At 34.2% G+C, this 23,186-nt stretch overlaps 1 protein-coding gene across 3 annotated transcripts in view; it reads left to right on the top strand.

The window, feature by feature from the left end:
- The window catches only part of Fstl5 (follistatin like 5), a 718,855-nt gene that overhangs the window by 531,323 nt on the left and 164,346 nt on the right, over positions 1 to 23,186 (top strand). For all 3 annotated transcript variants that reach the window (XM_042668417.1, XM_042668419.1, XM_042668418.1), the window contains exon 7: positions 1,760 to 1,880. In XM_042668417.1, coding sequence (XP_042524351.1) covers positions 1,760 to 1,880 — 121 coding nt within the window. The remainder of the gene's footprint in view (positions 1 to 1,759; positions 1,881 to 23,186) is intronic.

Raw genomic sequence — 23,186 nt, 5'->3', positions numbered from 1 at the left:
TTTAGAAAGTTTCAACCCATGCCAAGTAGTGCTAGTGTATCCCCTATCCCTTCCTGTAATATTTCCAAGATATCTGCTCTTACCTCAAAGTATTTGATTCATTTGGAGTTCGTTCTGGTGCAGTGTAACATATATGGATCTAACTTCAGTTTTCTACATGTGCATAGCCAATTCTGCCAACAACATTTTTTGAAGAGGCTGTCTTTCTTCCATCTGATAATTTTGGCTTCCTTATCAAAGATTAGGACAATAGATTTTTGGGATCATGACTGGGTCTTCCATTCTATACCATTGGTCCTCAGGTCTGTTAATGTGTAAAAACCAAGCTGATTTTTAACTATAGCTTTGTAATAGAGTTTGAAGTTTTCTATTGATATACCTCTGGCACCGTTTTGCCTGCTAAGGATTGTTTTTGCTATTTGGGGTATTTTATTATTAATCATTATTAATTATTGGATTATTTCTTCTATGTCATTAAAGAATGTTGTTGGGATATTGATGAGTATTGCTTAGAATTTGTAGTACCTTTGGGCAGTATTGCAATTTCACGATGTTATTCCTCCCAATCTAGGAACATAGGAGATTGTTCGATTTTCTTAAAATTGCTTTTATTTCCTTTTTTAAGTTCTTTTTTTTTTGTCGATTGGGACTTGAACTGTGGGCCTGGACACTGTCCCTGAGCGATTCAGCTCAAGGCTAGCTCTCTACCACTTGAGCCACAGAGACACTTCCCTTTTTTAAGTTTTTAAATTTTTCTCCATAGACTTTTCATCATAGACATCCTTCACCTCTTTGGTTAACTTAATTCCTAGGTATTTTATTTTGTTTGAGGCTATTTACAAAAGGTGTTGTTTTTCTGATTTCAGCCACCCTCTTCTTATTGTTGGCATACAGACCCACTACTGATTTTTGTGCATTAATTTTATACTCTGCTATTTGCCAAAGTTTTGGATCAGCTCAAGTAATTTGGGAGAGGAGTCGATAGGTTCTTTGAATACAGGATCATGTAATCTGCAAAGAAGGAGAGTTTTACTTCTTTCCCAATTTGGATCCCTGTTATGTTTGTTCTTGTCTTATTGCTCTGTCTAGGAATTCAATACTATATTGAAGTTTGGTGCAGAAGAAATGGTTTTAACTTTTCAACATGAAATATAATGCTAGCTGTAGGTTTGTCATATATAGCCTTTATTATATTGAGGAATATTCCTTGGATTCCTAGTTTCTCCAGAGCTTTCATCATAAAGGGGTGTTATCTCTTGTCAAACCTTTACCCATCTATTAAGATGATTATGTGCTTCTTATTCTTGCTCCTAATGATGTGTTGAATGATGTTAACTGACATGTATATTGGACCAGCTTTTCATCCCAGGAATGAATCCTGTGTGATCATAGTGTATGAATTTTTTGATTAGTTGTTGCAGTTGGTTGACCAGAGTTTTATTGAGAAGCTTTGCATCAATGTTCATTAAAGAAATGGATGTATGCTTCTCTTTCTTTGATGGGTCCTTATCTGGTTTTGGGATGAGGGTTATGCTGGCCTCATAGAACCAGTTTGGTAGTGATCTTTTGCAGGCCATTGTGCATGACCTTTAGATCATATTTTTTAAACATATTATACCTTAAGAAAATGATAAAATGAGGTCCTCCATATGTTAAGTGATTATTTTGATACAATTTTAATGTGTTATGTAGTTTTCTAAAAGTAAATTATCAAAATGCAAATATATTGCTGTACTGAATTTTATAATATTTTGAACAGGACTTTGGAGATGATGGATCTTTGTATATTACAAAAGTTACTACTACTCACATGGGCAATTACACCTGCTATGCAGATGGGTATGAACATATCTACCAGACTCACATCTTCCAAGTGAATGGTAAGACTTGTGGTAATATAATCAGTTTTGCTTCATTTGATAAACAGAATATATCACAACTAATGGGTCAGGGGAGACTTTAGTAGGGTTTTTTTTTTATTGTTTTCAACTTTAGCAAGTCTCTCATTTTTTTCAGTTTTGGATTTACTATTAATGTAACAGCTTTTAAATTTAAAAAGCACTCAGGTGAATGCACATTTAACTTAATAATTTTATTGTAAAACATTACATAATATCTCATTTTTCATTAAAAAACTAAAAACTAGAACATTTAGCTCTTTTGGTTTAGTATATAAAAAATTAGCCAAAGACACATTTTAGAAGCTCAAAAATTTTACAGCTGAAAATTTTATCAGGTAATGTTTTTGGAAATTCTCATTCATATGTAGCAAATTTTATTCTAATTATGGTGATGTCAGATCCTGGTAATGGTGACATCGGAGACTAGTGATACTGACAGAGTCACCAATATCATTCCTGTGATCAGAGCTTCATTTGGTCACATTTTATTAACTTGAATTGATGTGACATTGTATATATGATTTACTAACCATTACTGATGTGTTCCCATAGTTAATCTTGTTTTTCTACTCATCTTTAAAAAAAAAGCAGAAGTCTATATGAGAGCAGCAGGATGGTCAGTGTGACTGGCAGGCACGAGCTCGTTCTGAGTTATTAGAGATAGTCAGGAATCACATCCTTTGGAGCTTTCTGTACCTGGTTAGATATCTTCATTTCTATTGTCATTGTAATGGGAAGCTGTAAAAATATTAAATAAATGACTATTTGAGGTGATAGGTGGGGTTAGAAGAGATGGGGAAGAATTAAAAAAGAGTGACCATGATTGTGATTCATTGTACTCATAAATTGACATGTTCAATTAAAATCTTTTTGGACAACTAATTAAATATAATAATAAAAAAATGATATGATCTGCTAACCAAACAAAAAATTGTCCCTAAAGGTGAATCTCCATTTTAATAAAATTAGGAGACAAATAGTTTTGAGTTGAGGATGTTTGGTGTAGTGGCAAGAGAAAATTTTCTACATTGCTGAATGCTTTTCAGTAGAATACAGAGTTGCTGTTAGTGCATGGTCTGAGTAGACAAAATGAAGAAATAAGTATCTTTCAGAGCTAGGACACTTGGTGGACAAAACTTTGGATTCTTGGATTTTCTGTTCTTCTGTTGCACTTGACTTTGAACAGTCAACAGAAAATATGTTTGATGTTTGATTTTTGTATGACAAAACAGCACATAGGAAAGAGATAAGAGTAAGTCAAGCAGGTTTACAAGAAAATCATTACAGTGATGGTCCACATACTAAATAACTAAGGACACATTCATGATTGTGATAAGAAGAGAAAAATTATCTAAGGTTTACATGTTGGCCAAATATTACTATTATGAGGTGCTCAAAGAAGGTATTCAATAATTATGATAAATGTGTTTTCTCGAACATCTGTCAATTTGTGTTTGAATAAGAAATACTTTCAAGTTGTAATCCTAGCTACTTAAGAGGGGAAGTCCTAAAGACTGTTGTTAAAAGCTAGCTCTACCAGAAAGTCTATGAAACTCCATTTCCAATTAACCAACCATAAGCTGGTCTGGAAGTGTAGCATCAGTGGAAGAGCACGTGCCTAGTAAGCAAGCAAATGTGAGATCCTAAGATCAACCTAAGGTACTATTTCTTTTTCTTTTTTTCTTTTGTGCCAATACAGAAACCTGAACTCAGGGCCTCATTTATTCATTTGCCTTTTTAAATTCAAAGATGAAACTCTACTACTTAAGCCACTTTTCCACTTCTGGCTTTTGGCTAGTTAATTGTAAATAATTTTTTTTTTTTACCAATTTTTCTACCAAGGCTGAATATAAATCTTGGCCTCAAATCTCTGCTTCATGAGTAGATAGGGCCAAAGGTATGAGCCACCAGTGCTTAACTCTACTCTCATATTTTAATTGGTCATTGAATACCTCACCAAAACTTCTTATGTGTTTATGCAGTCCAGCTGTACTTTTAAATTCAATTTTCCAATTCTGGTCTTAGCCTAAAGGAGAAATAAGGTATACAACAACCCTGATTCATCAAGTTCAACTACCATAGATCAAATACTTGTTCTACTGCTCTGTACTTAAAAACAGAAGACAATAAGAACGGTTTCTCCCACAGAGACACAAACTAATGGGATCTGAAAGAAGACAAGGTTTGATTTCCTTACACAAAAAAGAAGTCCTGATAATGTGGCCCAGGCTGGATAAATAAATGTCATCTGTGCCATAAAATTCTCCTGGTCCTCTTCTCACTGGCATGGGAATTCTGCATAAATTTTTCAGTAAGGAAAAGGGAAGAGGTAGTAAGAGAAAAGGTGACTGAACATACGAGGAAGCATTTTTAAAAGATTCTTAGTCATAGCATCAATAATCATTGTGGTTAACCCTCCCTAAACAGAAAATGGTTGAAAAATGTGTCTGTGGTCTGTGTACATTGCCAAACACAACCCTAAAATATTCAATCAATTAAAAAGGCAGAAATGAGTATTGTGTGGGCAAAAGGCCATTGTTGCTACATTTTGCAAATCAGTAATATATCACTAACTCCTTATATAATAAAATTACTACCAATGGTAGAATTATTTAGAAAATGGCAACCTTGATTAGTTTTCTATAATGTTTTTATTTTTTAGTATTACCTTCCTCTTTTTTTTAAAAAATTGACATCATAGCTTTATGTTTGAATAAGTACAATAAATAAGATTTCGCTACTGTTTCAAGTCAATAAGCAAAGAACAGCTGAGATTGAAGAAAGACTTGGAAAATGAAATAAATATGTGACAGAATGCAACCTATATAACACCTATATAGACCCCCCAAAATCTCTAAAACTATTGTAACTCTTTCCATTTTCTATTCTCTTTCCAAACAAAGCTAAAGAAACCCTAAGGCTTGGTTCCAGTGGCTTACACATGTAATCCTAGCTATATAGGAGACTGCTGAGATCTGAGGATCATGGTTAGAAACCAGACTGGGTAAGAATGTCTGTGAGACACTTATCTCCAATTAGTCAGAAATAAAGACAGAAGTGGAACTGTGGCTTGAGAACAAAAGCTCAGGGACAGCACCCCGACCCTCAGTGCCAGTCCCAGGACCAACCAGAGAGAGAGAGAAGAGAGAGAGAGAGAAAGAGAGAGAGAGAGAGAGACAGATAGACAGACAGACAGACCCAATCAAACTAAATCTTCATTTACATGTAAAAGATTATCTTGACATTTGGTCTATTGATCTATTACTACTTGAAATGAAAGAAATCATTCATTGTTATAAGAAACCCTGAAAATATTTCGAATGGAATTTGTGAGCATTTTTGAAATGCAAATTTTATTTAAACACCATAGAGTACAAACCAAGTCAAAGTCTATCAGTATCCATGGTTTTTTTCTAGCACTGCAAAATTAGATTCCAGAAATAAGAGAGTGCCTCTTCATCCTTATTTGAAGAAACATTATGTATATATCAAAAGCACTTGATTCTAACAGTGGAATTCATTTCATCTTCTTCTTACATAAAGTAAATTGTCTTTAGATCTTAAGCTTATGATATAGAATGTTAGAAAAATGTTAAAGTCATTCAGTGCAGATGCTACCCTATAGGCAGAAAGCTTATCCATATTCACAGTAGACCCATATGAATGCTGTATTGCTCTCATTCAAAGACACTTAATTGTCCTGGGAAATTCAGGTAGATTCCTCTTTCTATTCCTGTCAAACTTCTTATGAAAATAGCTTCTTTTGTTGGATGTCAATACATCCATTTTTCCCTTTTATAAAAGGAGATGTAATTCTTCAAACACAATGTTCCCTTCAAAGAGTAGATTTCCTTTAGAAATGCATCACTTTTATCATCTTTATTAGAAATGGTTTAGAGGAGGTGTCTGAGTGAGGAGAGCAAAGGGTTTTTTTTTCTCCTTTGCAGCATAGACTGGAACATCCCCACCCTCATCCATCCCAGGCAGCAAGAGACCCTCTGTGCTGGCACAGCCTTATTTGTAAACTTTGTGCAAGGTCCAGCTGAGAAGGAAAATGAAACCTTTCACTTGACAGTGAGATCTAGGACACAAGAAATTAGACACCTTCTTCCTCCTATACTTTTCTCTTGCCTCTGTGAGTTAGTAAAAGATAGGAGAGACACTTGGATGGATACTCTAGGTTAGTATTTTCTGAAGTTCCAGACAAAGGAGCCATTGTAACTCAAGTGTAAATCCTCAGAGTTTCCCACACCATCAACTGGATTAGAGACTACAAGCATTGATTAGAGCAGTGTGTTTGTGTTTGTGGGTTGTGTGTCTGTGTGTGTGTGTGTGTGTGTGAGAGAGAGAGAGAGAGAGAGAGAGAGAGAGAGAGAGAGAGAGAGAGAGAGAGAGAGAGAGTTTTAAACTCAGAGTTTCACATTTGCTAGCCAGGTTCTCTACTGCATGAGGCAATGACTGTAAACCATCATACTTAGGTTAAAATTGTAATAACATCTTTCTTTTTGCCTGAAAATGACTGGGATGTGATCTTATTTAACCTTCCTACTATCACTAAAAGGCATATGCAAACATGCTAACAACCTTTTCTGTTAAGGTAGTGGGGCAAACTTTTGGCTGGCCTGGGCTGGAACTCAGATCCTTTGGATCTCTGCCTCTTGAGTAGCTATGATTATAGGTAAGAGCACACATATGCAACTGTTGATTCAGATGGGGGTTTGTGAATATTTTCTCCAGGCCAGCCTGTAACTAACTGAATCTTACCTTTCTCTGTAGCTATGATGAGATGAGATGGGAGCCACTAGTGCCTGTCACAACTATTGTTTTAACAAATCTTCCTGAAAATTCTGATAATAAAGTACAGGAACTACTATTGGGGCAAATTACTTATATGAAAATAACAAGTTCAAATGCATTTGTTTGATGTTCTCCAGATTTTTTATTTATTTTTGGCTTATGGTGTTGTAGGGGAATGGCTGTTCCTTAGTGAAGCATATTGTATTGCCACGTAGAGTGCCACTTTTCCATCTTCAGACTGTTCAAGACAATATTAAGACTCTGTTCCTGGGTCCACTTCGATGTGATACACAGCACAGTCTCTGCTGTGATTCCTGCCTTTCTACCTGCCATTTTTCCTAAAACTTAGCTATTTTCAAGTAGAAAAGATGTGCGAGAGATTCAACATTTTAAGTACCAGTCCTCAGCCAATGAGGGATTAGGTCATGAAATGGCAGTGTTGAGGACACTATAGATTATTCAGAAGGATGCACTGGAATTGAATCCTAACTGGCCATAGTACAGCATGCTCAGGAGTATCATAAATGCACACTCTTTTTCCATTGTCATTGGTTTTTTTTTGTTTTGTTTTTTGTTTTTTGGGTCGGGTCATGGGGCCTGACCTCTGGGCCTGGGCGCTGTCCCTCAGCTCTTCAGCTCAAGGCTAGTGCTCTACCACTTGGGCCATAGCACCACTTCCGGCTTTTTTCTTTTTGCTTATGTGGTGCTGAGGAATCGAACCCAGGGCCTCATGCATGCAAGGCAAGCGCTCTACCACTGAGCCACCTTCCCAGCCCTGTCATTGTTGTTATTATCTCTTTCTCCATCTCCTTTTCTTCCTGGTTCTCTTGTATCTTCCCAATCATCCACTGAGATTTAAGTCCTTTCCTCTGAGATATACTTGGGACATTCACTTTTAGGAAATCGTTGCCCTTTATTACTTACTGTAGCTTTCCTGTAACTCCTCTCAGGAGCTACTGGCAAGCACTGAATGTTACTTTCTAGATTTTGAAATATGATAGAGTACATTAATATAATAGCAAGTCCTGAAAATTTCTCTCATACATTATTTCACATGCTAGATTTCACTGTCCATTATTGCTATTTAGAAATTCTATAATTAGGTTAAATCATGTATCAAGATACTCTAATTTTGTAATAGTATCAATCCCAAACAGAGCTCTTGTTCCAAAGAAAATTAGAAAGTTATTCTGAACAAAATAAGATTGACCTTGCCCTGCAATTTGATTCAGTTACCTTGAATAATGTGCTCTACTGCAGAAGACTTTGCATAAACTTTATAGTTACAGAATAAGAGAAAGTGACACATTAATGCATTTACTCAAACACACCGGTAAGGTTTCAGAGAGGTGTGATATAGCCATTCAGGGACTTCAGGTCATATATATAGCAGTCTTAGCTTTTTTTTTGGTGGAACTGAGAGGTCATACAGGTTTATCTACTCATTGGAAGAGTTACCTTACCATGAAGAGAATTTTGAGTCAAACACAATTGCTAATATTAGATGGATATTTAAATTGTAAATATAGTAATTGATAATCTTGCCTTTGGTTCTGCGATGCCTATTTCTCCACGATTAATATTCTGTTCAGCCTCAGTCAAAAAGTATAGGATCTTCCATTTGGTGTGACTTCTTCATAGATATTCAGTCACACAAGAATGTAGCAAAAATGTCCAAAATGTAATATGTACGTATTTAATTTATAATTACCAGAGGGAAATGACACTTATAAGATTAAATTTATAAATGACTTATTCTAAAATAAATAATATTCAAATTAAAATATTATACTGTGTAAGTTAAAGTCTAAAGAAAACTCAGAAGTTTAAATCACAAGTTAAATACAAAGAATGGAGCTCCTCCCTAATTCCTACATTTAGTCCCTTCAGTAGGAAATGTACTTGGGGATGCCCTCAACATCTTTGCTCATTCATACTTGGGTTAAGTAGGCATCTTGCTTTTGGTTGCAAGTTGTTATATCTGTTCTTTTATTTATTGTCTCTATGTAGTTCCTTCTGCTGGATTGCATATATTTCATTACTGTATTTTATCTTTCCTTCTTATTCTTTGGAGAAAGGGTATAGATATAGAAGCCAAATTGTCCTGGAACTTAGAATGATCATGCCTCATCCTACCAAGTATTGAAACTACATGCATACACCAGATTCATGCATAATATGAGGATTTAGGATCCTACTTTATCTATACTATTGAGTTTTGCTATATTCACAATACCTTTTGGTTTAGTTAGGTATAGCTATAAACTACAGTTGCAAGTAATTTTCAAGTAATATTCTACTTCAGTAATAAGGTAAGAATCTAAAAACATATTTCATCACTCTTCTCCATTCTTTACAAAAACATTATCAAATATTTTATTTCTATATATGATATAAACCAAATAACATTATTTTATTTTTTCTTTAAATTGATTCCTAATTCTTTCATGTAAACCTGAATTCTGAACTTTTTACACCACCACAAACATTTCTAAGGGATTTAAAGCTCAACTCAGCTTCTGATGCATTCTCTCAACCATTGTTTGCCTAGAGACATTTTTATTGTCTCTTATGACAAATAGTTTTGTAGGATATTGACTCTCAGGTAAGCACTTTTGTTTTTTTCTTGTTTATGTTTTTTGATTGTTTTGTTTTCTTGTTTTTTGTTTGCCTGGTTTCTAGAGGAAATTCTGCTAATATTTCTAGATTTCTTTTTCAACTTATTTTCTTTTTCATTTTTTGGCATATTTTAAGATTTTTTCTTTACAGTGGGTTCAAAAAACTTAATTAGGTAATAATTTGGCTTGTTTTTTTGGGTTTCCTTTGTCTTCTTGAAACTATCTCTTGGATTTGAGATCCATATTTGCTAACTAATTTGGTGGAAAGTAACTATTTTGCTTTTCAAATAGGTTTTCTTTATTTTCTCAGTTTGGCTTCCAACTACACTGATGTATGACAGCTTGGTATTCTCCCATAAACCAATTAGATCTGATCTTATTTATTTATTTTTCTTTTTAAAATCATAACTATAGTTTCCATTGCTAAATTCAAGATCATAATGATGTTTTTCTGCATGCTAGTCTGTTAATAAGTTCAATTGGAGGTTTTTGTTCTAATTATTTTCAGATTTCCAAATATTGATGTTCCATTTTTAAGCTAATTTTGATTTCTCCAGCCATTTGTATTATGTTTAAATCATTCAAGCTATTCATAATGCCTATTTTAAAGGTTTTTTTTTTTACAATAATCCTAACAACTCAAGAAACTGAGATCCAAAGGATCAGAGTTCAAAGCTATATAGATCAGAAAACTTTACAAGATTCCATCTCTAAAGTAACCAGCAAAAAGCAGAGCTGGTGGTATGGCTCAAGTGACAAACATCAAGCCTATTAAGAAAGCTGAGTAACTTCAAGGCCCAGAGTTCAAACCCCAGTACTGCCAAATTTTTAAATAATCGTTGCTTGATAATTTTATAATCTCTAGCTACTTTTTTCCTATTGGTTTTTTATTCTTGTAAAATGAGTTATGTTTTCTACTCTTTCTCATATCTATTTTTTCTTATGAAAAATTAGACATTTTTTTAACTGTACAACTTGTGGGTGGGGATGGGAATAAAAAATTAGAGAGAACAAGGGAAGGGGTGACATTATTTTTATCTGACTTATGAAACTGTAAACCCCTACCTACCTTACCTTTATAATAATAATAACAATTTTGACAAGCTTGAAATTTTCTGACACATAGAAATGCTGCATTCTTTTGTGAAGTTCTGAGTTTTGTTTTGCTATCAATTTTCTTATATATAGTATCTATATAATACAAAAAAATCTCCATTTGAAAATTTCTGAAGTAATCTATACATATTTACTTCATTCTTTTAAGATGTAATATTTTTGGGGTCTCCATGAAGTATTTAGCCTGTTTGTAATTAGTTTTCTCCTAATTAATTTATTTTATTTTAATTATTTTTATCTAATCTATGTTACTCAAAGTTTACTTACGCTTCTGCATCTTCTATTGTATACAAATGTATAGCTAACTATTGTAATTATTTCCTGACTGATTGGACTTTCTTTGATTCCCTTCTTTTGACTCCTCTTCTTGGCATTGAATTGAAACCTCAATCAAATCCTCTACAGAGTTCTATAGTTTCTCTCACTAAATATTTCATTCCTTTCTCATACTCTCCCCTACAAACTTTACCTTTCAAATTTTTCATTCCTAATCTATTTTATTCTTTATTTAACTACATCAGAGTCTATTGAAAACCTCCAGGTGGAAAGGTCGGGCTATGTCACAATCATCACAATCTTATGCTGCTGGATTTCCAAGGTTTAAGAATAGTCAGGTCTTAGTTGCTCTCCATGTGACAGGGAGCTGGCCTGCATATGTGCTCTTTTCTATCTATCTATCTATCTATCTAACTATAGCTATTGAGTGCGGATCCTGGAGCTTGAACTCAGGGCCTGGGTGTTGTGACTGAGTGTGTGTGTGTGTGTGTGTGTGTGTGTGTGTGTGTGTGTGTGTGTGAGAGAGAGAGAGAGAGAGAGAGAGAGAGAGAATTTGCACACTTATTTGGACATAAGTCTCATGGGCTTTTCTGCCCTGGCTGACTTTAACTGCTATCCTTGGATCTCAGGCTCTAAGAGAGCCACCCGTGTCCACTGTTTGGGATATATTTTAGGGCCTAAGAAGTTGTTATAGAAACAAACTTTCTTAAGATCTATATTTGTATACAGCTCTTCAATTTAATAGACATGGCTTGTACTGATAGTTTTAGTTTTATGTCAAATAGGTTTAAAAATTTAATATCTGTTTTGCCTTCAAACTACAATACTTAATTCTGCTATTAGTCACAGTAGTTACTCAATAGCACTTGAAGCGAGAAAGACCAAAAGCAAAAACTGTTGATTGTCTTTTGCAAACAACAACACATACCAGTTTGTATATATTGTGTGTGGGTTTTGTTGTTGTTGTTGTTTTCTAGTTTGGGGACTTGAATTCAGGGGCTGAGCACTGTCCTTAGGCTTCTTTGTGCTCAAGGCTAGTACTCTATCACTTGAGCCACAGAGCCACTTCTGGCTTTTTCTAAGTAGTTTAATGAAGAGTCTCACAGACTTTACTGCCCAGGCTGGCCTTGTGCTCTGATCCAGAGATCTCAGCCTCCTGAGTAGCTAGGATTACAAGCATGAGCCGTCAGCACCCAGCCAGTTTCTATATAATTGTAGTAAATTAATGAAGTTGTGCTTAATCCATCCTAACTCTACCTACATAGGTTAATTTTATTTCTACATGTGAAGAAAAGGCCATTTGTTAATTTCCACATACTTGTCTACAATTTTCTTTAGTGCTAGAATCTAAATTTTAACCAGCCTTTCTTAGACCTTCATTAAACTATCTCATGATAGTGTTAGCCAATGAATTGCAAGGAAGCTACCAAATTACTTTTCAGTGGAGATGGGTTGCTTCTTTTTATTTATTTTTCCCTCTTTTAGCTCATTTGAAAATGGTGTGGTACTACAAAGGAAATACTATTTTCAGTTTGCAAAAGGAAATTCATGTTTTAATTTAGTAGATGATATTTAAGAAGACCAAATATACTTGTCCCAAAAGATATCCATATTCTAATTCACCAGTATATGTGAATGTTATCATGTAAGGTAAAAGGAACTTGAATATATGGTTAAATAAAGTATCTTAGATCAGGTGATTAAAGCTCTAAAGGTTATTTAAGAACAAAGGAACACAATTCTCATCAGATAGAGAGAAGAAGGAAAAAGGCGAACTATGATCTGTGATGACAGAAGCAAGAGACTTAAGTGATTTCATGAATAAATCCTAAACTAATAAATGAAAACCTGTAGAAACTGAAACTGCAAGGACAAATATTTCCTATAGAATCTTCACAGTAAGTTGAGCAGCTAACACCTTGACTTTCATTCAGTGAAGGTGATTGGCCTCTGCAATGTAAGAAAATGTGAGCCATTAAATATATGGTGATTTTTTTCAGTAGCATGAGGAAGGTAACTGAGTTATGCACCAAGATCAAGTTTACAAACCATTTTCTTACCCATCAACAAGTTATTAAGTCTTACTTAGGTGATGCTCATTTGTAACCATAATAGTAAAGCTACAATACAACATTATTACTAAGTATCTATATGATATTAAATAATTATATGTTTGTTTTTCTTATTCCAGAAGTCTAACTCACATCTTACCATTATTAGATATATTATTTATTTCTATTGAGGCTTAGTTGTAGACTTTTTTTGTAGTCGTTCAGTGATTCAGCTAGTTCTACCCAGAGACCTCCTTACTACATACCACAATGAAACTCCACAGTCTGTTTTCAGTCTATGAGTCCAGGAGATAAAGTAAAGAAGTTGTGAATAGGTGTTAAGAGATTTCACAGTAGGTCACATTGCTCTATAATTTATGTGGGAGATTATATGTACCAGTAATCCTAGATAATTCAGGAAAGAGATTTCTCTTTCAGTCTTGTTCACTTCTTCAAAGCCTGGGGCCTTGGGAAACAGTAGGTCTATTTGCAACACAATGAAAGAGACAGGAAATACAACTATAGGTGGATAATTTCATGATCCAGCAGGTTGTATTGGAGCCAGCAGCACTTTGCCAGACCTCTTGGAAGGACTGCTGGCTGTATTTAGAAAAAAAGGAAACATGGATCCTCTGCATGTAGCACAATTCTCTCACATTTTGTTGAAGAAGGAAGACAAGTGTCACTTTTCCCAGGAAATATTTAAACTGCTCTCTGAGAAGCAGGCAACTTTGCATCTAGCACTATAAAAGAATAACTTGTTTTTGTGAAATCAGGCCTATAAGGAGCTCAGCAAATACTGATTCTGAAGCGGGTAGCCCCAGAGAATGAGTGAAAACTTAGATTTCAGTGAGATGTCTGTCTTGTGTATTCCCTCAGCCTATAGATCCTGATTTTCATTTTGTGTTGCATCTAATGCTCCATTGTTCTAGATTCTTTCACTATTTTCCTCCAGGAGAGGGGAAGCAGTTTCTAACAGGCTAACCTCTTTGTTGATTCTTACCTATCCCTTGGTTTTTGAATGGGCAACTTGCTAGAAATTTGTCTCTTCTCTCCCCTCTCGCCTCTCTCTCTTTACTTTTTTTATCTTGATAACTTGACAACTGTCACATTAAAAGCTACAGTTTCAAATCCTTATACTATCAACAATTTTTTTTTTGTCAGTCGTGCGGCTTGAACTCTGGGCTTGGGTGTTGTCCCTCAGCTCTTCAGCTCAAGGCGAGCGCTCTACCACTTGGGCTACAGTGCCACTTCCTCAACAAATATTTTTATACTTCAGTTTCTCTACATGCTTCCCCTTCTTCCTCTCCCTCATCATCCTCTATCTCTTCTACTCTCCTTTGAAAAAAGGAAAGGTACTTGTGTTGCCCTCAGAATCCTCTCCTTCTTCACTTTAAACATAGTAAACGTGCATGTTTGGCTCTTCTCTGTCCAAATGCATACTTTGCCAGACATCTATTAGGCTTTATCCACTGTTAGCTTAAATGTCATTTTCTCAATGAATTGTATTCACACTGAACAACTTAAAAATTTTCACTACACCTTACCTCCACCTTTAAACACATGTGGTCATCTCTGCTTTCTGTATGTATCAAAAGCACAATGTCTTTTTTGAACATCACTCTCTAACACACAACAGGTTCTTTACAAAATTTTTCTTCAAATTTTACCACATACTACTATGTTGTTATATATAAAAAATCAAGGTAATGTTTTCATTGTCAGTATTACAGAAATAATAACAAAATAGCTGAGTGCTAGTGACTCACTCCTGTAATACTAGCTACTCAGGAGGTTGAGATCTGAGGATCATAGTTCAAAGCTAACCCAGGCAGGAAAGTCTATAAGACTCTTATCTCCAATTAATCACCAGAAAACTAGAAGTTTCACTGTGACTCAAGTGGTAGAGCGCTAGCCTTGAGCAGAAGAGCTAAGGGACACTCAGAGCCCAGAGTTCAAGCCCCATGAACAAGAGAGAGAGAGAGAGAGAGAGAGAGAGAGAATAACAAAATATTAAAGGGAATTTATTTAATATATTTAGAAATTATTCAGGGAGTGGACCCCTTGAAGTCTCACTTTTCTTGTTTGGATATACCAAAGATGGGCCTCACATGTAATTATAACTCAGTAAATATTTCCTGAATGAAGGCACATGAATGGATGTTTCTCACTTACTCCTGGTTCCATTTTTTATGACCCTTGAGATATTCAACTCTCCGGTCCTGTCAGATTACTTGGCTATACCCATGATTTTATTCACTAAACGAACAAAATATTCCTTAGTTCCTAATGAAAACTTCCTTAATCAAATTATACCACTGTGTGTGTGTGTGTGTGTGTGTGTGTGTGTAACTTCAAGACTTAATTATTCCTTTCATACCTGATTGTCTCGTCCTTGATGGTATCCTAATGAGTAACTCTTTTTCCATTATTATTATCACTTCCTTTATTTTGCCTTAATATTTTACAACTAATATTCTGAGGTAAAACTCAAGTATAAATATTCAAATCTTCACTTCATACTTGATATTTTGAGATGAGAAAAACAAAACTTTTCCTTGTTCCCCTACCATGTTAAGTTTCCAATGCTTTCATTGAGTTGTTTCTCTTTTCAACAGTTGAATTTCCTGTCTTTCACAGAAGATATTTTGAACCATGTCACAAGTCAGGATTTCCTTGATGCTGACTTTATGCTGACTGTCATGTAATTCTGGTATTTGGAACAGTTATTCAGATCTTTAATATGAAGAACTTTTGGAAGGCAATATTGACTTCTTATCTTATATTTTATCAATTAAATAATCTTTCTTTTGGTGGAGAGTCATTTGTAGATCTCTGAAATTTAAAGCTCTCATCAGGACTCACATAAACAGCTCCAAGTGCTTTGCTACACAGAAGAGGATGGTGCTAAGAGGTTTTGAAAGATCTTTTACAGTTAGATAGCCCAGCAAGACCCCTACATGATGGAATTTAAGTATTTATTTGGAACTCTTCTACATCAGGCTGTTACTAATAAAACAATAACCTATACTCGGTGTTTGCAGCACTAATAAAGATCAGTTGATAGTGCATTAGTAGAACAAGGGGGAAAGAAAAACACTCGGCATTCAGAACATAGTAAAATCCACTATTGATACCTAAAAGAGCCCTGCTATTAAAAGATAACTGAAAAAGCTATACTACATCTGTGTAACTCTAAGTCAGGCCAAGCTAGGCTGTACACAGAGTGACCTGGCTCCACATGCCTGTCTTTGTTAGATAGCTCTGCCTTTATAGGCACTACTCCTTGGTGGGAAAGCAACACCCTGGGACCAAATTTAATTAGCCCATATTTACTAAGGCCTAAAAGCCCCTTGATAAGGTGGCAGATATAGAACTTAACTTCAATGTCCAAATGCTTATCCCTAAGGGATGTACCATATTAAGTAACTGCCTAGAACAGTTCAAAATTTACCTATGATGGTCACACATTTCTTTTCACCAGCTTCTCAAAGCTTTCCTTCTCTAGATCTCCATTCTCTAAATTCTGACCTGAGAAATAAGAGAAAAATGCTATAAGATTAGATAAAAGATAAATATTATCTGTATTATAGACAAAGATGCTTAGAGGCACACAGACAGGTCCATAACTGGTTCCTGTTTTAAGAACAGTAGAATGGAATATATTGTCTTACCAAGTCAACCCAGATACTAAGTCTTCTTTAAGTATTTTGATATTTAAATATTTATATTTTTTTATAATATAATCTGATTATATCTACAGGAAATTATTTAAATTAACAAGGCAAGATTTTCTGGGCCATATATTGCAATCCAGGGAGCATTCCATGGTTATTTGTAGCTTATTTCTGTGGGTATAGTGCTGAGAAATGTTGCAAAGCACCCAAGAGGGAGCCAATACTTAAGAAACAGTATGATGACTAATTAATGTAATGATACTTTTACAAGAGAGTCAAAAAAAGGTTAATGTGATAATGAGGCTTATTTGATGTTAAAGATTTAACATTGGACCATTCTCTACAGAGCCTAATTAGATTATAAGCACCTACTGCAATGTGAATGTATACTTGCTAATCCTTATTTAAAAAATAAACTTTACTTCATTTAAATAAATTAATTTTTCTAACAACTTTCCCTGTGTTTTGTGAAAAATGGTAATAACAGCTTAGATTTTTTCATTTAGTATTAATTTAATGTTCAATTTTCTGTATTCTTTTCTGCTTATATTATCTGTAAACTTGACCAAATAGGAAGTTTTAGATGTTGATTTAATAATGAAACAGAACCCCATTTGTAGGTTAGGGCTGCCATTAAGTGCCCTAGGAAAATGGATAGTTTGATATTGTGTGTAGGGAAGTTTTCAGCTCACTAAAGTAATATCATTTGACATTTTATTATTCTCATTGAAATACAATTATTTAATTATTAAAATTCACTCTCATCAATTTTTACTTCTTACTCTACATGAAACTTCAGAAATCCAAGAATTTTTCATTGCAGCTAACTTTTATAAAACATTACCTCTTAAAACTAATGCATGAGAATAAATACATAAGAAAATGATCTTCTTATCTTTTCTGGCCTAAATTTAAGGATTTCTCATTCATCTAAATTGAAGATGCCAATGAACAGTGCAGCCAACTGGATCTCTTCCACATCAGACAGCCTCTGCTACTGCGTGCTTTCCTTATTGAGTAGTTAATTAGCAGTTTATATCACCTTTCCTTTAGAATTTTTAATATATATGTAGATTTGTAATTAGATATCAGAAATACAATGATCTTCCCTATCTCATAAATTCTTAGTTTTTCTTAGAGGTTAATTTTGTTTTTTACAAAGAGTAACCATTGCATTGGTAATTAAAATGGAAGCATTTTTGAGCATGGTAAATAATAAAATAGCTTGTAAAACAGTAGAAGGTGACCATCTTAGATATCTATGATATTTGTGTTTCTGTGAGGATGAGCTCAATACTCAGACAAATCTTACATTTGATTAGATCATCAATCAAACTTTCCAGTGACTTAAGCAAATATATAGCTCCTACCCCAGAAGGTATTTGAAATCTGAGGAGACAAATAATTTTTTTTTAATCATGTAGAATTTACAAGAAAGCTGTCTCAAATGTACCAAGAACACATTCCTAGTTTACTTAAAATTCCTACAAACGACAGTGCAGCTCATATACATGAATCATTACAGATGAGAGTTGTACAGAAAAATGTGGTCTAGGGCTGGGAAGGTGGCTCAGTGGTAGAGCGCTTGCCTTGCATGCTCGAGGCCCTGGGTTCGATTCCTCAGCACCACATAAGCAAAAAAGAAAAAACCGGAAGTGATGCTGTGGCTCAGATGGTAGAGCGCTAGCCTTGAGTTGAAGAGCTGAGGGACAGTGCCCAGGCCCAGAGTTCAGGCCCCATGACCGGACCCCCCCCCCCCCAAAAGAAAAATAAAAATGTGGTCTAACAATTAGTTTTTGTTCCTTGATTTGTAATTTGTTCCAAATCTATTTAAATATATTTATTGATATTAGGTTAGGTATAAGGTATTCAATATTTCAAAATCTGTATACAAATCTACCTCAATATATTTATTGAAATTATTTTAGGTATAAAGACTTTATTATTTAGTTTAATAGCTTAAGGTCAATGAAAGACAATATTAATCCAGTGAAAAACATGTTCTTGTGACTGATTGTAGTGACTTTGATGATACTAGTAATAAGTGTGAGAAACTAATCCAATATAAACTCAAGGACTCTGGTAATTAATTGTTATTAAGGAGGCTCAAGAAGACCTTGTACATTTTTTTGTTTTATTTCTGGTTCAATATTTCCAGTTAACATAAATTAGTTGAAATGAGCATAGCTAGAGAAAAGAGAGAAGATTCTTTCTATTCTACTATCTGTTATAGTGGCTTGAGACTGCCCTTGAGAAAGGGCAGATAATATTTGAATAATTTGTTTAAGTAATCAACAATAAACAATCACAGGATGAATGTCCTATTGCAGAAAACTTAACATCTAGAATGCTCAAAAATATTGAACTTTTGGGTTGACATGATGCCCCAAAGAAAATTTGACACTTGACATCATGTGATTGGTTTCAGTCAAAATGCAGAACTAAAACATATTGGGTAAAGTTACTTTCAGGTTATGCATTTGATGCTATAAAACGTAAGTGAGGTTACTTTTTAGACTGGTGTCCAACCCAAAGATATGTCATTAATTACTGCAAATTATACCAAATTAAAAAAATCTGAAATCCAACATTTCTGTGTCCAAGAGTTTAGATAAAAATATTCAACATGTGTATCATTTATAGTCACAAATGATATCAGTAATGCTTTTTCATTCGTAATGATATTTAAACTATTACATTTGAGAGTTTCTATCAACTTTTTTAAGACCACTAATTACTTTAAAATAAAAACAACTTCTAATTCAAACATTTGGGAGTCTGAGTCAGGAGGATTGAAAGTTTGAGACTATCATGGGCTACATAGAGACCATTTTCCAAAATAATCAACTAATAATTAAATCGAAAGAGGTACTGATCAATAAGATATCTAATAATATTACCAGCCATAATATTTACAATGGTGATCATCTCTTCAAATTTTACTCTGAATAGCTTTTAAGTAATGGGATTGAAAATAATAACCAAAATCTGTCTTAAAATATTTGGAAAATATGAGAAATCAAAATATCTTTTATATTTATTATCATGTTGCTCTTGTAAGTGCTTACGAGTTTTAATTTCAAAGTCAATACTGAAAATAATACATCAACATATCCAGGAAAGAATGATTAGTTTATTGAAAGTGTTTTGAGAAAGAAATTGTATTTACTGAATTTATTTTATTATTTAATTGGGTGAATTTTACTTCTTAATAGATTCTGGCAAATATTTTAAATTACATATGAGTAATTAAATATGGTTATTGATAGTGCCATTATTGATAAATCTGAAGACTGCAGCTTCTTTTTGAGTAAGCAAAATTAACACTTTGTATTAATAGGAATATGTATTACTGTTGTAATGACTATATTATTTTAACTCCTTATTGGATCAGTTCAAATGCTGAAACTGTGTTAAAAAATGTGTTTGCCAGATGGCAATAGCTTGCACCTATAATTCTAAATATTCAGGAGGCTGAGATATGAGGATTGCTTTTCTTTTTTTTTATTGTGAAAAGACAGTACAGAGGGATTACAATTATATAGGCAAGATAATGAGTACATTTCTTTTTTTATTGTGAAAATACTGAACAGAGGGGTTACAGTTACATGGGCAAGATAATGAGTACATTTCTTATCAAGCATTGTAGCCTCCTCCTTTGTTTCCCCTTCCCATCCTCCCCCCCTCTCCGCTCCCCCACACCCAACCACCCAATCCACACCGCCCCCCCCCCACCAAAGTTGTAAAGTTCGTTTTCGACATAACGACTTGTACATCTCATTGTTGCAATGGGTCCACCTGTATCCCTATTTAAACGATTTGTTTTTTTCCCTTCCCCTCCACAAATTACAACAACATCAAATACAGTGAAAGCAGGGGTTATACAGTGAGGGAGGGACATACAAAGCAACAAAGAAATAAACTTATAAATGTGTTAGGAACAATCGCATGAAAGCAAAAACATTTGAATATATATCTTAGGGTTCATTTCCCTAACATCAACTTATCTGACCTTTTCTGATTGACTCCAAGAAACCTGGCAGAAAAACCTTTGAGACTTATATCTACAATTTACCACCAGAATCTAGAAGTGGAGCTGAGACTCAAATGGTGGTATACCAGCCTTTAGCACAAAATCTCAGGACAGTCCCCTAATTTCAAGTTCCAGAATCACATACACACACACAATAATAATAATAATAATACGTATTGTGCTTATGGTCTGGAGGCATGCTCAAATAAATGGTAGAATGTCTGACTAGTAAATATGAAGGTCTGAGTTCAAATGCCATTGCTATAAGAAACAAAAGAAGTGATTAGGTGTATCTCTTTATTTAAAAAATTACTTTTATTTTTATGTAAAAGGATGTACAGAGGGGTTATAGTTACATAAATAAGGTAATTAGTATATTTCTTGTCAAATATTCTTACCCTTCTCTTGTTTTTCTCCACCCTTCTCTCCTTCCCTATGACTCATCTTCCCCACCTATTATAGAGTTCATTTTCAACCTAGGGTCCTGTAGGTATCGCTGTTGTCTTGGTTTACCCTTTGTCCCTGTTTCTCCATTTCCTTCCCCTCCCTAACCCAAATCAGGTAAATGTATATACAAGACATAGGGTACCAGAATCAAACACAGTGATCATAAATATGTTTTTCATATTTAAATTGTTTGATTAACTTTAAACATGAAGGTGTAAACATTAAATGCTTGTTTTCTGCTGAAATTTTTAAGCAATTATTTTCTATACAATGGATAATGAGTCATATTTTCATTATTATTTCTTTCTCTTTAACATGCAGATAGTTAAGAATTTTTATTTTACTTTTGTACATTTGTGCTGTGTTCAGGTTGTCTACACATGTGTGTGGTATGTGTGTTTGTTGTGTGTGTATGGGCATACATGTATGTGTGTATGTGTGCATGTATGTGTGGTGGTGTTGTTCTTGTGGATCAAACCCAGGATATTCTCCCTGTGAGGTAAACAGCCACACATCTATCTCTGTATATTTTCTTTCATTTTATTATGTCAGTTATGGGGCTTGAACTAAGGAGCTGTTTTTGCTCAAGGCTAATGTTCTTCCACTTTGAGCCATAGCTGTACTTCTGTTTTTCTGGTGGTTAATTGGAGATAAGCCTCATGGACTTCTATGATCCTCAGATCTCAGCCTCCTGATTTGCTAAGACTCCAGGCATAAGCCACCAATGCCCAGCCATCTCTGTATATTTTCTTTTAAGCACAGTAGTATGTCTCTATTTATATTTTTTCATCTTTTTAACTTTAGTTGGTTACATAAAAAGGAGAATGACTTTAAAAATTCCTAAATTAAATAGGCATTTCAAATTGATTTATATCAAAGTTATACCACAATATCTAAATTATACCTTCAACTTTTCTGAACATGTATGGTAATTCTAGCAAGAATAATATGTGTGCTTTCTGGCAAAATTATTTGGAGATATAAAATTTCTTAAAAGAGGGCTAGGAAGGTGGCTCAGTTTTAGAGTGCTGCCTTGCATGCATGAGTCCCTGGGTGTGATTCCTCAGCACCATATAAACAGAAAAAGCCAGAAGTGGCACTTGGCTCAAGTGGTAGAGCACTAGCCTTGAGCTGAAGAGCTGAGGGACAGCACCCAGGCCCAGAGTTCAGGCCTCCATGACGGACCCCACCAAATTTTTTTTTCTTAAAAGTAAAGATTTTGTTCCAAAGTATATGCTAATTGAATTCAGAGAAAAATGGTATTGAATTCCAGACTGATCATATTATACAGGCCTAAGTATTAACAGGTTCAGTGGAGAAAAAAAATATGCTTAGATAGAAAAAAACTGAAAATAATCATAATAATTTTTCAAACTTAGCAGATAAAAACAAATCCAGAGCCTGAGTAAAACTGAGGACATCTTTGATAAGTTAGAATTGTAGCCATTAAAACATAAAGCTGTCATTTATTCACTAATTCACTTACCTGTAGTTCAAATAAAATAAATCTCTTCAAAGATCTTGAAAAATTGTAATCTTAGTTCACAGTTGTAGCAATATTATGCTATACCTGTGATGGCTAAGAGTGTAGTGGTTCCTAAATGAATTAGAAAAGAAGAAATAGAACATGATCTAGCAATTTCACTTCTGGGCATAGGCTAAAGATAATTTAAATTAAGATCTCAAAGAAATGTTTGTAAATAACAGTATTATGCATACAAGCTGATATGGAAGTTTAGTTTTAAGGTGAAAACAGGCTGCAGTGAAGGTTGCAGAGGGTTAATGTATTTAATCAAAGGAAGCCATACTTTAAAAAAATAAATAAAACATTATGTCATGTGCATGATACCACAATGACAAAACTGAAAAGGTCATATTTTATGTACCAACAATGAACAATTCAAAGTTAAGATAAAATAAATTTATATTAGTATTAAAAATATTTAAAAGTAAAGTAAATGTGACTATTCTAACCAGACACATAAGATAGTGAATTTGGGTAAATGCAGTTTACCCTAGCAATGCTGAGACATTTTAACGATCATAGTTAAAATGCCTTTTACTTTTTGCACACAAATAAAATCATAATATACACTGTTGTCTTTGGCATTCATTTTTTCTATTGTTTTAATCTCTTTTATTCTGAGCTGTAATTTTCTCCTCATAGAGTTCTCACTTTTAAATTAAAAAATTTATTTATTTTTCTTAAATATCCCCATATTGGGGCAACCATTATCACTGAATTTATTACATGTCACCACCTCCAAAAT

This window comes from Dipodomys spectabilis, unplaced genomic scaffold (assembly GCF_019054845.1).
Source record: "Dipodomys spectabilis isolate Male_0828 unplaced genomic scaffold, ASM1905484v1 ptg000436l, whole genome shotgun sequence".
In the NCBI taxonomy this organism is placed as follows: domain Eukaryota; kingdom Metazoa; phylum Chordata; class Mammalia; order Rodentia; family Heteromyidae; genus Dipodomys; species Dipodomys spectabilis.
Note: the sequence above shows the minus strand (reverse complement) of the source record. Positions and strands in the feature narration are given on the sequence as shown.